The sequence below is a fragment of the Solanum stenotomum genome, chromosome 8, assembly GCF_019186545.1.
Source record: "Solanum stenotomum isolate F172 chromosome 8, ASM1918654v1, whole genome shotgun sequence".
NCBI classification, from domain to species: Eukaryota; Viridiplantae; Streptophyta; class Magnoliopsida; order Solanales; family Solanaceae; genus Solanum; species Solanum stenotomum.
In genome coordinates this window covers 5,381,017-5,396,959 of record NC_064289.1, presented here as the reverse complement: position 1 = coordinate 5,396,959, position 15,943 = coordinate 5,381,017, and the positions used below count along the sequence as shown (strand labels likewise).

General features: G+C 35.1%; 3 protein-coding genes across 4 annotated transcripts in view; 2 read left to right on the top strand and 1 right to left on the bottom strand.

Annotated features, from left to right (window-relative positions):
• Positions 1 to 15,943, top strand: part of LOC125872539 (uncharacterized protein At3g49140) — a 163,737-nt gene that overhangs the window by 2,555 nt on the left and 145,239 nt on the right. The window lies entirely within an intron of this gene.
• Positions 1,289 to 4,699, top strand: LOC125872540 (GDP-L-galactose phosphorylase 2-like). The gene is made up of 7 exons (XM_049553273.1): positions 1,289 to 2,077; positions 2,170 to 2,282; positions 2,392 to 2,451; positions 3,159 to 3,401; positions 3,490 to 3,675; positions 3,767 to 4,015; positions 4,134 to 4,699. Exons 1-7 carry the CDS (start codon positions 1,954 to 1,956, stop codon positions 4,473 to 4,475), a joined length of 1,317 nt encoding a protein of 438 aa, XP_049409230.1. The 5' UTR covers positions 1,289 to 1,953; the 3' UTR covers positions 4,476 to 4,699.
• LOC125872534 (lysine--tRNA ligase) lies at positions 5,716 to 13,368 on the bottom strand. Of its 2 annotated transcripts, XM_049553265.1 has the most exons (16): positions 13,121 to 13,368; positions 12,360 to 12,528; positions 12,162 to 12,255; positions 11,991 to 12,076; positions 10,800 to 10,909; positions 10,663 to 10,725; positions 10,421 to 10,546; positions 10,038 to 10,320; positions 9,831 to 9,927; positions 9,598 to 9,754; positions 8,849 to 8,992; positions 8,685 to 8,753; positions 8,432 to 8,575; positions 7,702 to 7,757; positions 6,149 to 6,204; positions 5,716 to 5,981 (listed from the first exon to the last, which is right to left on the bottom strand). In XM_049553265.1, exons 1-16 carry the CDS (start codon positions 13,226 to 13,228, stop codon positions 5,944 to 5,946), a joined length of 1,800 nt encoding a protein of 599 aa, XP_049409222.1. In that variant the 5' UTR covers positions 13,229 to 13,368; the 3' UTR covers positions 5,716 to 5,943. The 2 variants fall into 2 exon arrangements, with proteins under 2 accessions (XP_049409222.1, XP_049409223.1); XM_049553266.1 differs by lacking the exons at positions 5,716 to 5,981; positions 6,149 to 6,204 and adding an exon at positions 7,582 to 7,600.

Here is a 15,943-nt window from a genome sequence, read left to right as displayed (position 1 = left end):
AAATAATATAATGTCGTTGTTTGAATATCACCAAATTTGGGACCAAATACATTGGCATAGATAGGACCACTAGTCCTTCAACTTCTACCCATTAACAAACCACAACCACTTGAAATAATGGGAAATTGTAGTGTACTATATAAGGAAAGTATTTTAAAATTGAATACGTACAATTCTAAGGCGTATTTATATGTATATTCATGGGTTGTGGTGCACCGGTGGGAGTGTTTTACCCTTAACTTCAGGTTCGAGCCCTGGGTATGGAAAAAATTATGTTGAGAGTGTCATCTTCGAATGAGCCCTGCAATGCGTGATCTGAATTTAATCGGTGTTTCAATGTGGGCTCCGATCACCAAATGAAAAATAAAATAAAAAATCATTTTTTTTTTAATATTCTTGATATATAAAGGGGTAACAATTTTGTAGTACTATATATTTGTATCTATGGCTCGAAAATTAAATGTAAAAAACTAAAGATCATATAAAAATCTACAAAAAGTCGAGTACAATGGAAATTGTGAAAATTAGTATTGGAAGATGTAAAGGTAAAAACCTTTAAATACATGTGCCAATTGCCATCATGTGTTATTTTTTATAATTTCTGGATATGGATATATTTTAAAGTGTACTAATCGTATAAGGATATTTTTGTTTATCAACATTCAATTTTGATCTATACCTCTTAATAAAAAAGTAATACACTATTCCTTTGGTAGCCAATTTGACTAATTTTTATAGATAAATGAGATTTCATTAATTTAATATTTTAAATTAAAGTTTAGATATTAAAAAATTATATAAAAAGGAATTATAAATTACATTTTTTTACATATCAATATGATGAGAAAATATATCATAAAACATTGGTTAAAGTTTTTATCTTTTGACTCTAAAAACTTGAGTTCCACATTAATTTTTAATTTTACTAAAAATAATCTCAAAATATTTATTATTTTAATTAAGGTAAAATGAATTAATTTTGCTTCATGTTACTCATAATAATTAACTATCTAGGAAGATATTTTAATTCCTCGATATCTTTTGAGTCGATCCTATCACATAATAGAATTTGTATTATTTCTTGTGATTGTACGCTATTATACAATGGAAAATTTATTGATGTACACAAAGTACTCACTCGAAAGACAGAAATTATAGAGACAACAGCTTATCAGGTCTATTAGGAACAATCTCTATCATACCCAAAAATAATGTTTACTTTTCAAATTTCGCTTATAAAATTATACCAAATAAGTTATTTTTATTTTCACCGCTATCTTTACTTGTTCAGCGTATTGTAACCCCGTCTACAATCTGCCTTCCTAGCCACGTTTTACATCTTCCACAGTCTCCATTTGTATCGGTTCACACACAGTAAGCAAGCGCCATTATCCTTCTCTACCCCATTGGCAAACCCACAGCCACAATTTTCCAATCCTCCATTATCCCTTCTACAATTTATTATATAAATACCCACATCTCCCTGTTCTTTCTCCCTTATCATCAACAACAACCAAATTTCTTCTTTTTTTCTCCCATAGTAGTAATCTATCAACAAAAACAGAGACCCCATTACAAGAATCTTGGAATTTTAGTTTTGGGTTTAAGAGGAAGGGGTTATTGTATTTGCAGTTTTGAGGGTAAAGCCCAGTTTAACAAGTTGTAGACATCACGGCTATACACAAAGTAAACCGCCGACCACTTTTACATGTTCCAGCAGTACGTCGTAAGGGTTGTGTAACAGCTACTAACCCTGCGCCGCACGGTGGACGTGGCGCTTTGCCCTCTGAAGGTGGTAGTCCTTCCGACCTCCTCTTCCTTGCCGGCGGCGGTTCTTTCCTTTCCTTCTCCTACTAGATATAGTTTTACTTACCGTAGATCTCTAGCTTATTACGTACAGTTCTATCTAGTATTCTCTTGATTATTTGAAGAAAAACACAAAAAGAAGTAAAGATGATGCTCAAAATTAAGAGGGTTCCTACACTTGTTTCTAACTTTCAAAAGGATGAGGCTGATGAAATTGGTGCTCGTGGTGCTGGTTGCGGCCGGAATTGCCTCAGGAATTGCTGCCTTCCAGGTACTGTATACTCCCTTTTCCCAATTGTTTGTTCAATTAAAGCTGATTTAGCAGAATATTGATTTTGTTGTTATGTGTTTGTACTATTGAAGGTTCAAAGCTGCCACTGTATGGTTTCAAAAATTTGAGCTACGGCAAGTCTGTTGCCGCCGATGAAACAAAGGAATCTCCGATCGACTTTCTGGAATCCCTTGTTCTTGGGGAAGTAAGTGCGAAGCTTCTTTTTTTGGTTACTGTTTTGTTATTTTAAAATTGCCAATTTTGAGATATTTTTTATTTGATTACTCACTTTTTTGGTCAATTTTGATGTGCAGTGGGAGGATCGTCAGCAGAAAGGCCTCTTTCGCTATGATGTCACTGCTTGCGAAACCAAGGTATTTTTTTTTTCTTCTCTCTTGTGGTTACTGTATTTGATGCCTACACGTTCTGCTTTAGTTATTACCAGTTAGATAGACATGGTTTAGAAATGCTGGTTTGACAAAATCTATCTAGGGGACTATTAGAAGTTGCAAAAGATAATAATCTCTTTGTCCATATTTGACTTGACACATCCCTTACAAAGTACTTAAAAGGTATATAGGTATAAAAAAAATGGAATATTATATCTTGATTTGCCAAACTGAATAAGTAAAACTGGACATTTGTTTTTAGTATAGTAGACGAGTAAACATGGATGGAGGGAAGTAGTATAGCAATAGGAAGTGAATAGGGAAATTTTGAACCAGTAGAAGGTCATGTAATTCTGGAAATTTGGGTTATGTCTTTTGGAGGTTAACATGGTTATTGATAATGAGCTGCAAGTGATATGAAGTATTGAACCAATTCTTACCTTTATAGAGTAAGGTTGAGGAAGATGTAGTCATTTATGTCTTATAATGGCATAGTAAATTGATGTTACGTAGTGTTTAAAATTGAACTAGTGTTTTTTGTCGGTGTGTGGAAAATTTGAAACGAGTGTTGTGATATTGCTCAGCATTTGCTTTTCAAGTTGTTGCTTCGGGGACTTACTGATTTTGACTGATGTGAAGAAAGGATACGTCATTTGTGAATCGGCAATTTAATTTGAAATAAATGGTTATAGGTGATTCCTGGAGAATATGGTTTCGTTGCTCAACTGAATGAGGGAAGGCACCTCAAGAAGAGGCCAACTGAGTTTCGAGTTGATAAGGTGCTGCAGCCTTTTGATGGAAGCAAGTTCAACTTCACTAAGGTTGGACAGGAAGAGTTGCTGTTTCAGTTTGAAGCAAGTGAGGAAGATGAAGTCCAGCTCTATCCAGATGCGCCAATTGATCCTGAGAAATCTCCAAGTGTCGTTGCCATCAATGTATGTTCTTAGTTTTGCACATATAGTGGAACCTTTTTTGGTAAGTAGAAACAGTGATTAATCAGTATATTGGTTTTCGATGCAACAGGTCAGTCCCATTGAGTACGGACACGTGCTTTTGATCCCTAAGGTCCTTGAATGCCTTCCCCAGAGGATCGACAGGGACAGCTTCCTGCTTGCACTGCACATGGCTGCCGAAGCAGCAAACCCATACTTCCGATTGGGTTACAACAGCTTGGGTGCATTTGCCACCATCAACCATCTTCACTTCCAGGTAGAGTCTACAACACTTTCCATAATTGACATGGTTGAGAGCTTTCATAATGAAGAAGGAACTCAAATCTCATTGCTGTTGATCTCTTCAGGCTTATTTCTTGGCTGTGCAATTCCCCATTGAGAAGGCCCCAACTCAGAAGATAACCGTCACTGATGCTGGAGTGAAGATATCGGAGATGCTTAATTACCCAGTTCGAGGTCTCGTCTTTGAGGGTGGAAATACTTTGGAGGATTTGGCCAATGTCGTCTCAGATTCTTGCATTTGTCTGCAAGAGAACAACATCCCTTACAATGTCCTAATCTCCGATTCAGGAAAAAGGATATTCCTTCTCCCACAGGTATTTAACTCTTTGAACCACATTTTTACAACTACTTTGGGATTCCTTAATTATTAACAGTTCCTCCCAACAATCGATCACTATTCTAACTTATATGTATTTTGGTGGATTGGAACAGTGCTATGCAGAGAAACAAGCTCTTGGAGAGGTCAGCGCTGAACTCCTCGACACCCAAGTCAATCCTGCTGTTTGGGAGATTAGTGGACACATGGTCTTGAAGAGGAAGGAGGATTATGAGGGTGCAACTGAGGCAAATGCATGGAGGCTTCTCGCCGAGGTCTCACTCTCTGAAGCAAGGTTCCAAGAAGTGACTGCTCTCATCTTTGAAGCTATTAGTCTCAGTGTTGAAGAGAATGAGAACGCCACTGATGGTTCTACTGAGGATCTTGATGTCACACCTCCACAGCCCATGGAGGAGATTGATGGTCTCAACACCCATAGTACCATGGTTCCCGCCTAGGGGTTTCACGGCCCAGCTCTGGTGTTTATCGCATGTTATTATTTCATGAATTTCCATCTCTAGCTGCCCTTGTGAAATATCACTAAATAAGGCAAAACCATGCTCAATGTATTGATGAATTTGGTCTGTTCCTCTGTGAATTGAACCTTGTGTATTATTGCTTTTTTTCTGGTATAGCCATGTTCTATATATATGTAATGTGGGGTTGGTGTGTGAAATGACCTTGGGGTACTATGTATGCTGTTTTTAATTAAGACAATACTAATAGAAGTTGGATTTCCCTATTTATTGTCAAACTTTGTGCTTTTGATGTTATAATTGCTTCCACTTGAATGATGATATTGCCTTTGTATGTGTATTTGAGCAGGAAGTACAATTCACTCTTATTAGCTCTTTCCCATGTATGCTACGAAATACTGACCATTGTAATCATGTTAAAGTTGCACAAGTACAAAAAAAAAAAACACGAACTAAAACCTCCATTGCTAATGTTGCTGAGGAAACTGAACCACTTAAAAATTGACCAAACTTTGGACTAAATTGTCTAAAGTTGTTCCCAAGGTTTGTAACAAGTTCACTGGAATTAGTCTGAAATTGTGGAACAAATTAAACCACCTATTAAAAAGTTGTTGAATCATAATTCATAAATATGCAATTTTTTAATGAAAATCACAATACAACATACTTATAGATTTTGTACTTGTTTCGCCCATATTAATTGTTCATCTTACTATAAATAGTTGTCCTAAATTATTTGACCATTTACCAAACCAAGACAAAATTAATTAATATTTTCCCACTTTACCCCTACAATTAATGTTTTTTGAAAGCCTAAACAAGCTTATAAGTTCCAAAAAGCTTCTTTTTTATAAGAGTGTGGATAAAAAATAAACTAGTAAAACCACCCATCTTATTTATAATTTCTTAAAGATCGTATAAAAGATAAAGTAGACAGCTAGCATGAAATGGAGAGTCACAGTTTAAATAATGCTACAATCAGACTTATAACAAACATCCTCTATAGTTATATTTCACTATAACAATCTACTTCTTCAGAATTGATTTTTCATGTTAGAATTTACTTCTCTATAAAAACATTCTACACGAACACTTGCCAACTTTTACATGTTTACAACCTTTCTAATGGCTAAGAAGATAACAGTAGCAGGATGCTTGACTTCCTCTCATCTATGTGTGGTATGAGGATAAGCAAAGCACAAATGGAATAAACGAAGACATGAAAGAATATAGAGCATAAATGAATGCATCTCAAAAGTATTTGACTGATACAACCATATTCATAAGTATACGAGTAAAGTTTCTGATACTAACAAATTAAAGATAGCATTTGCCATAACAATAGAAAATTACCATTAATTAAATAGTAAAAGAAAAAAAAAAAAGGTATCACAAAAATGCTACTCCAGGAGCAGCAGGAACTCAACGTTCAATATATCTATGATCTGATTCAGTTCATTTTGATGTCGGAAATCTGCTTTTCCACATCTGTAGCAATGTACAAACAAGTAAGAAGGCAGTTCTCCCCCAAAGACAAACATCGATAAAACTAGGCTTTGTTTACAAGCAGAGGCAAAAATGAAAATACTCTTCTCCTGACGCGACAGTAGAAGAAAATAAAAAGGAACTCAGGCATATCTACCAGATTTATCTACCTTGCATTGTAAGTTCATCCTGAGGCTTGGCAGATTCCTCTTGAGGTTTTTTATTGCTGGATGGAGAAAAGAGAGCTCAATGAGAAGTGTGATGTATTTACTAAAATAGCTTGAATGGAAAAGCACATGAAATCTGTCTATTGAAAAAGCAACCCCTGCAAAACACCACATATTTTGTTCTTTCCCAATCATCCATTATTATACAAGGAAATAAAGGTTTTTGTAGCTTGAATCGTGCTGCAAATAAAAAATAGCTACTTTGAACTGTGCACCACGGGGCAGGGGCCCTTTGGGTTTTTATAGGCTTTTCTTATACAGCTCTCGTGTCATGCCAAGCAAACACCCAACCACAAATCTGAGCATTGTCCAATTTATTCCATGTAAAAGAGGTAATATTTCCCCACTAATCCCTTCCCATTTAACAATGCAAATCATGTAACTCACTCTTTTAAGATATATCTTTTTTTGATAAGGTAACTTTGTATTCACACCAAAAAACTCATCAGGTAAAAACTGATAAGGTGGGATTTACAACCCCCAGAGGGGATCATGCTAACCAAACCCACCCCCAAAAAAAAAAAAAGAATCTTAACAATTGTCCTATGATATATCCTCAATCTTCTTTTAAAACATGTGCTACTTCTCACAATTCGACTAGCAAAGCAGCATCACCCATTCCTCTTTATTGGTTTTCAATATTATTCCACTAAATAAAGATTCAACTTCACATAATGTAATTCAAAAAATTATGTAGGAGAATTTTAAACATAGGTTTCACTGGCAGTTAAATCTTAAGGTAAAACGTAACATCATAAATTACATTTACAAGCAAATATATGTGTTAGCTTCAGCTAAGCAGAAACCAAGATTAGCCCCACCCACAAACCCATCGAAGAACATAGTAAATTGTTTTAAAAAATATTACTCAAAAATAGGCCACCCAAGGCCACTGCTCAGTCAATATTTTATCATGGATATTATTTACTATTTTATGATAGTGGTGTCTAGGGCAGCTTTCATGCTCATCGACTATTCCACCGAGGACTTACATCCTTCCATCAGTACAAGTACAAAGTAACTCTTTTTACAACCGTGGTGCCCAGCCAGTGTGCGCGCACCACAACTAATTACCCGCTACATCCAAGCTCCTCCGACGCGAGTCCTAGTCGTTGTGCAATAGTTTGTTTCCCGACTTCTCCCATTGCACAAGTACCAAGTAACTCTATCCATCAAGATCTGGATAGATGAAAAAAAACACCTAGTGTTTTTAGTCTCGCTGGGAATTGAAGTTGAGACCACATGGTTGTCAACCCACTTCAAATTTCCACAAGGCGACACCCTTGGGTGCCGCCAAGTACAAACTCTACCCACAAAGACTAGATATATTGATTTGAAGATCAACCAGTTTGCTAGTTTTCCCCCTTTTTTGGGACAGCTAAATCAGTCAGCTAGCTGTCAGCACAATCCAAGACGAACCTTAATTCTAACCATCTGACAGCAAACACTAATACCGGCATATATCACTCAAAGAAAAGAAAGGAGGAAATCTTTACCTTTCCTTGGAAGCTGGCTCATCCTGTGGCTTCATGGCTGGAAAGAGTAGAACTTCCTGTAGAAAAAATCACAACAAGGAAAGAAAAATAGATTCCAGTATCTAACTCAAATAATAGGAAACACTAGCTTTCTCATAAAGGAAGTGACAAGAAAATGAGAGATTGGGAATTGCTGAGACAACACTAAGTTCGTAGAAGACCAGCCTTTGTAGGCTCTTCTATGAGCGCCCTCCTCCATCCATCATTTGGAAATGGATGTGAAACAGAACACCAGAGGAATTGATTGGAAATGAAGGGCCATTTCATCGTAGTTGAAATAAAATTAGTCTAACAAAAAACCCCAAAGCTAGATAGGTGAGAATTGCTAAAATTGTATAACTAAAGAATCCATTTTTTTATTAAAAAAAATTGGATGATATTGTAGCCAACCCACATGCCTAGGACTTGGACATCTGGAACACAGACACTACAACATGATGGCCCAACATTGGATAAACCAAGAACATGGATTAGTTTTGCTCTGGCTCTAAAACCATGTTAAGAAAATGAATCTTGGGCCTAAATTAACCTCAAAAGCTATCTCATGAGGTGAAGATTGATGAAGATAATGTAGGAATCAGGAAGACAACAGCCCATTCCCTCGGCCAATGTGGGATACTCCAACATTCCAAAATAAATTGGAACTAAGTGGTCATTTCTTCCTAACAAGGAAATAAGTGAAGGTACAAACCTTGATGTTTTGTGAATCTGTCAACAACATTGCAAGTCGGTCAATACCCAATCCCCAACCACCAGTAGGAGGTAATCCATATTCAAGAGCTGTGCAAAAGTTCTCATCCAGTGCCATAGCTTCATCATCACCTGATTGTCGGTCCTGAATTGACATTAATTATGCCTAAATAAGTAGTTGCACAAAATTGAAATGACACAACAAGAAGAACACGAACAGCCACCAAGTCAAGTTGCACATTTCCCACAAATACCTTGAGTTGATCAGCAAAGCGCTGGCGTTGGACAACAGGGTCATTCAACTCAGTGTATGCATTACAAAGCTGTCAAGTTATTAAACAGAGAAGAAGCACATTACAACATGCATTGGGATGGTAAAATACAGTTTAAACTTTGTAAGACTTGAAAGAATGCATACTTCATGTTTGTTTATAAACAGTTCAAAACGTTCTGTCAGGCCTGGTTTCGATCTGTGCCACTTCGCCAAAGGACTCATTATCTCTGGATGGTTGATAATGAAAGTAGGGTTAACACATGTCTCCTCCAGAAAGTGGCCCACAAGCTAAATTCACAAAAAAAATGAAGGGAGACTTAGTACCAACGTCATAAAGCTGCTTAGGCAAAAAACTGTTACCAATAGCACCAAAGGAATGAGAACACTTGACATGTTTTTTTGAAGAGGTATCACCATTAAATGCAGAAATGGGACCTAATGTTAAGCGATTTATAATGTTACATGCCGAAAAGCAGACATCCAGCAATTGTATCAAAACCAATTTGACAATCAACAATAACATTTATTGCCAATAACACATATTAGTCAAATGACACACAAACTACGGATTTCACACTAATGTAGCTCTAAAACGCTAGCAACCCTTTTCATCTCTATTTCTTTCCTCTTTATTTTCTCACATTTGCTTCTATCCNCCCCCCCCCCCCCCCCCTTTACAGTAGCCTTTTGCTGGCTCATGTACTACTGCTCATGGAGAGAACAAAAGAACACAAAGCCCAGAAACTGAAAAAAAAATCTCAAGCATTACAATATCACTAGAGAGGAGTAGTGCGCGACAATACAAAAGAAAAGGTGACCAGCAGAGAAAAGCGAGTTTCTAGATTGCACATGTAAATAATGCCTATCAGGAAGATATCTGCTTGAAAATTTACTTTATCAAGTAATCTAGTTGTTGTTAGAGGTGGAGGACATCTGATCTCAAACTTTGCACAAGCATCTATGAGATATTTGTTGGTTTCATCGCTAGAGAGATCCTTGGGTATATTCAAGTTTGCAATCTTCTCCAATTCCTCTACCATATCAATCCTTCTGCAGAAGCAACGCATAAGTATCTTAGTGCCTTGTAAACAAAACCAAAACATGACGAACCAGAAAACTCCCAAACCTGAAGGGAGGAGTGAAGTCAATTTCAATTGGGTCACTCTCCAACCCTTTCGCATGATACTTGATTATATAGCCACCTGTAAGTTCCTTCACCATCCCTGTTCATGTACAGTACGTAAGATCTAAAATAAAAGAATAATATCATGAAAAGATTAAATATGCATAAGCTTCCCCTACTACATTTGGATCCAAATTTTTGGTTACTAACCACTTAGCATAGTTTCAGTTAGCTCCATCAAGTCATTGTAATCTGCATATGCCATATAAAACTCGCAAGTGGTGAATTCAGGATTGTGCGTCAAGTCAATTCCCTCGTTTCTGAATTGTTTCCCAATCTCATAGACACGATCCAAGCCACCAACAACTAGCTCTTTAAGATATAGTTCAGGAGCAATACGCATGAAAAGCCTCATATTCAAATCATTGTGGTGGGTCACAAATGGACGTGCAGCTGCCCCACCAGCAATCATGTTCATCATGGGGGTCTCTACCTGTTACAAACACAATTATACATTTTACTAGTTTTATTCAAGCTAAAATCATAATCCCAACTAAAAAAAGGTAAAGTAAAACAGCTTTATAAACACCAACCTCTAGGAAGTCGCGGTTATCAAGAAAGCTTCGAATAAAAGTTATGATCTTTGCACGGGTCTTAAATATGTGGCGGACCTCTAAGTTCAGCATCAAATCCAAATAACGCTGTCTATATCGTGTTTCCTGGACATAGAGAACAAATGAACCACAAGATCACATCAGAGGCATAAAATCTTTTAAAGGAAATAGGATGAAATGAAAGAAAAAACTTTCTGAAAAATTTGAGAGGCATAAGATACCTGATCCTTCAACACATATGAATCTGGATTACGGCCACTTCCGGGGACCCATGCTTCAGGATTCTGCAGCACAATTAGATATAGTTCAATCAAACTGAGACTGGTATTAGACACAATGCAAAACAAAATTTGCTAACCTTAGTTGTCTCTGTCTGGGCACCTTTCTGCCGTGGCATCATATGAAGACAGTGAGATAACACTACGAATGATTTGGGGAAAATACTCAGCTCTCCCCTTTTACTCTTACCTAATGAATGAAGTAGGAAGAATTAGAAATATGTTACCAAACCAAAACATCATGATTATCATCTCATGAGATCTTTGCATAAACTACACCATGTCAATAAAGATATTCACCCTGGCAATTGCAGAGCAGACAATACTTGAGGTAAGAGACTATGGAAAAACCCAGAAACCTAAATGGACGCAAACACAAGAAAAAAATTTATGCTCAACATGAATACGACTGCCCCTTTAGGAGACAGCTTGACAAAGGTCAGCTATGGTAATCATGGTCTAATAAATGTAATGGGACAAGTGTATATTATTTTCTCTCATGCACCTGCCAACTCAACCCCGTGTTTTCTTTTCTCCTTACAAATGCATGCATCTCGTCTCTCAACCTCCATGTTTACTGATTCCTGACATTTTATCATTCCTCTCCCTTACTATGAAAGCTTGAAAAATGTGTATTTTCTATAAGAATCTTATGTTACTGCTCTATTTGTTGTCCATTTTTTTCGAAAACTTTCTGCTTTGTCAAATAATTCTCCAGATTATACTTTTTGAAAATCAAATATGAAAGGACAATTAACTGTATCCCGTCTCTAACAGGTGATCAACCTCCTCTTTCAAAAAAAATTACGTGGTCAGGAAAAAACAATATTAATTAAATTTGAATTCAAATCAAAGCTTCAGAGTCGAGGACCAAGAAATGATCAACTTAAATTTGAATTAAATAAGAATCCATGCAGTAAGTGGTGTGAAGAGAAAAGGTTGGGTAAATGCAATTAACTGCCAGTAAAGACATGAATCATCAAATCTTTCATTTGGATAGCTGAATAGCTGTTATGGTATTAAATATGACCATAACTTCACATGCAAATCTTAACCATTCAATCTGCTGCAGTACACCAATCCAATAAAATAAATACACATTGTGTTTTCAGTTTCTTTCCCCTACATTAATTAATGGTGTTTAAGTACGTGATGGAGTGAGAGTGAAGGAAACTTTTCTCTTCTAACAGAACTTGTTTTTATACCACCAAGATCAACACTACCACAGACAACATCTGTCACTAAACTAACAGGAAATAAGAATCCCACACCTGGACATCCAGTAATTCCAACAATATCGCCACGCTTCACACCAGAATGAAATTTAATGAAGTCTTCTTCATTCAACACAGAATCTCTGCAAATATAGGACATAATACTTCTCAGTTAAAAGAAGTTTCTATTTCTCACAAACAACAAAATAATAAGAGTAATAGAACCACCTTGCACTTGTCATGACTTGAACTTTGGCACCTTCACCATGTAAATCATAGAAAAGCAGCTTTGCAGAAGAGGCACGTTTGTTCATTATCCTTCCTGCAGAAAAAAACAATTATTGATGCAAATTTATTTATTTTTAACAAAAAACTGCAAAAAATAAACTGATCAAGAAAGTAAGCTCAAAATGCTGTAAAATTTACCAGTCAAGGACACTTCATCTTCGGAATGAACTCCACTCTCTAAAACTCCGTATTTATTGACAAATTTAGGGATAGACAAATGGTTTTCCCCTTGGAATTTGTGTGGGTAAGGGTTCTGCCCATTTTCCTTCTCAGTTGCAAGTGCTTTCAGCCTATTTTCAAAGTATTGCTGCAATCCAGTCAAACCAGTCACAAAAAATTACTTTTATGCCAATTCTCTATCTGTCGATCAATCTAAAACTTAAACATAACTGACAACTATTTATACTGGAAAACATCAGCAAAAAGTGTCGCTTTCCCTTATCATTCTTGTATATTACACCCAAAAAATCTTAAATTACACCAAATGAAGAAATACAAAGAGGTATAGAGTCACCCTTGGATTCATTTCGTCATCGGCTACAGAATGCTTTCTGACTTCCCCATTACTCCGACGAGAAGGAGAAAAAGAGAGAGAAATACGACCAGAGAAAAAAAATTGGCGGCTATAGGGTTAAGCAAATGAAGCCTTTGCCTTAATGCCCCAAATATTCATACGGAAAAGTATACAAACTAACCTAAACCAAATTAACTACACCCAAAAAACCCAAAATATCTACACAGAGGAAAAAGGTCCTTCCCATTTATACCTGAAAAATATCCCAAAAACTTTGAGTTCTATCCCAGCTCTTTATCAATCTAACACTTACACATGATTGATGATTGATTAATTACACCTAAAAAAATTCAACAAGAAATAGAAAAGGGAAAAAGGGAGTCACCGTTGGATCCATGTCATCATCGGCTGCAGAATTCTTCTGTGACTGAGCGGCTGGCTTCTTTTCTGGTTTCTGGGGCTGAGAGGCTGGCTTTTTTTCTGATTTCCCCATTGTTGACGGCGGCGACCGGAGCAGCCGACAATTTTTTTATGCAAGTGTAACTGTAAAAACAGATGCAGAGTGTAGAGCTGAAAGAGAAATGGATATGGAGGCTAGGGTTTTAGCGTATTTGAGCAGCACCTAACTCTAGATTAACCGAAAAACCCTTTTGTTGATTATCTTTTTTATTTTAATACATTCTTTAATTTATTTTTATTTTTTGTGATTTAAAAATATAACGTTTAAAAAAAATTGCTTTATTTAAATAATATAATTTTTAATTTTTTATTAAGAGAAATTAAATAAGTTAATTTAGATATTGCCTATGTTCCTAATTAGTTGTCCATTTTTTCTTTTTTAGTTGTCTTAATTACTTGTCTATTTTGACAAATCAAGAAAGGACAAAAAATTTTACCTATTGTATCCTCAATTAATTACTTCGAAAAATGTAAGACTTCTTGAAAACTTAAGGTTTTCAATTCATCCACTTCATAATTAATAGAGATAAAATGTTAAACTCACTATGTCAATAATTATTTTCTTAATAGGCGTGTCAATTCAAAAATTGGCAAATAAATTTGTATAGCATGTTCGACCGAGGGCTTAATTTTTTCTAGAAAAGTGCTTTATTTATAAACATTAATATTATGGTGTTTTGGCAAAATTTTTAGAAACAAAAAAGTATTTTTAGGAAATAGCAAAAGTTATTTTTCAAGACTAAAAATAGTTTTTATCTAAAAATGCCTTTATGAAATATATTTTTTTAAGAAAAATACATTTTAAATTTTTTTCTTAAAATGTGATCAAATACAAATTATTGTTCAAAAATTTTTTTAAAAACTCATTGATCGAGCACCTATCGATTCTTACCAAATGTTTTTTTTTTAGAAAAAAAAATATTTTTCAAAAATATTTTTATCAAAATAAGCTTATTTTAAAAGTTAGGTCAAACGGACACCGTTCTGTCAAGGTTTGAGCCCCATTAGTTCCAACCTTCTGCGTATGTTGTATTGTAAAATTCAGATGAGAGTCAATCCTTTTTTACTTTAAGAATTCAGTCTAAAAATTCATCTATTCATTAAACAACCATGTCTTTTAGTACTGGAGTATGGTACATTTTCTCTTATCATTACTTTATTATCCTATTTTAATGTGGTGATATGATTTTTTTTCAAAAAAAAAATAAAATTGATCACAACAAAATTCAACTCACCTCTTATTATGTTCGAAGAGTTGGAAAAAAAATTGTATATAAGTAATGCTTTCAGCTACTGAACATTCACCATCGAGGGTGCAACATTTGGACTGCTTCACCTTGTTGAAGATCTACTGGTGCTACCCAAAGACTTAAATGAATCGATATAGTTATTAAGAACAATCGAGATCTAATGAGAACTTGTGTGTAGCTTCTAATTTTTTACATAAAAAAAGAAGATTATAATATTGAAAAGAAATTTGTGAACTAACATGTGAAAGACCTGATATCTACTATTGAAGTAAAAGATAAGCTTCTGATGGACACAAGTCCTTGAAACTTGACACTGGAAAGCTTGCCCCTCGATCTTTTGTTTGGAACTACATTTTTCCTTTTTAAAGTGAAATTCCTCATTTCTTTCCCCTTTGTACCAACAAAGTCAATAAATAAGACAACTATAAAGTAAAGTTCAAAAACTTTTTGTGGGGTGACACGAATAATACTCGTTTTAGCAATTACAAGGCCCTTTGATGTAAGTATTTGATCCTTGCATTTTTTAGTGACTAGATCAAATATTCTATCGCCCATTAACTCCGACATGTCACCAATATGCATAAATACCAAAAAGGATAAATATATTCTTCATAATTCTAAGATTGTGCGGATAATGAATTGAACAATAATTTGAAATAGGTCGGTGAAGAATAATTGTGATCGAATTTAAATTGAGAAAAAAATATAAGATAAATCATGTCAAATAATGAAAGTATAGATAAGAGAAACTTCATGGATAAATAAATGTGTCAAGAGATTGACAATTCACATTCACGCTAAAAAATTATATGACATATTTATCAAGTCATATTAAAGTTTATAAGTGAATTATGTGTCATCTATAAAATATCATCAAATCCATTCATGTGTATTTTGACTTGGGAAAAGGTACGAGTACACCCCAAATTATGATTGAAATCCTAGAGACAGCCTTAACTAAACTAATGTCTTATTACCCCCTTAAATTTTATTTTTTTTGTAATTTTGTACACCTTTTTGGCTTACATGGTATCCAAATATCTTCCTCGCGCCTTAATTGTGTGAGTCACGGAGTGTGCCACGTAAGACAAAAGGTGTACAAAATTATATATAAAAAAAGAGTTAAGGGGGTAATAGGATCTTAGTTTAGTTAAGATGTGTCTCTGAAATTTCGGTCATAGCCGAGGGGGTACTTGTGCCTTATCCCTTTTGACTTCAATAAAATTAGATGGTATTCAATTTTGCACCGTAGTTAGGTACAAAGTATAACGGTTAGAAATTTCAAGTGATAACTTATCTCATGTTTGACTGAGAATGAAATGCATGATAACTTTTTTAAGATTAGTTTTTTCGTAATTGTAGTGTTATTTTTATCTCAAGTTTATAACGGAATAACAAAATCTTAGAATAATTAGTCTTAAAATAATTTGTACCCAACAAAACAAGTCCCCAAAGCCTCTCTCTATATAGAGTACATAATAATAAACATGTGAAATTAG

Excerpts from the sequence above, each read along its gene's own strand:
- LOC125872534 (XM_049553265.1), bottom strand. The coding sequence starts at position 13,228 with ATGGGGAAATCAGAAAAAAAGCCAGCCTCTCAGCCCCAGAAACCAGAA. Across the intron at positions 12,077-12,161 it reads CAAGTCATGACAAGTGCAAG|AGATTCTGTGTTGAATGAAG; the intron begins GTGGTTCTATTA and ends CTATATTTGCAG. Across the intron at positions 8,754-8,848 it reads TGTTTATAAACAAACATGAA|CTTTGTAATGCATACACTGA; the intron begins GTATGCATTCTT and ends ATAACTTGACAG.
- LOC125872540 (XM_049553273.1), top strand. The coding sequence starts at position 1,954 with ATGATGCTCAAAATTAAGAGGGTTCCTACACTTGTTTCTAACTTTCAA. Across the intron at positions 2,078-2,169 it reads CAGGAATTGCTGCCTTCCAG|GTTCAAAGCTGCCACTGTAT; the intron begins GTACTGTATACT and ends GTACTATTGAAG. Across the intron at positions 3,676-3,766 it reads TCAACCATCTTCACTTCCAG|GCTTATTTCTTGGCTGTGCA; the intron begins GTAGAGTCTACA and ends TGATCTCTTCAG.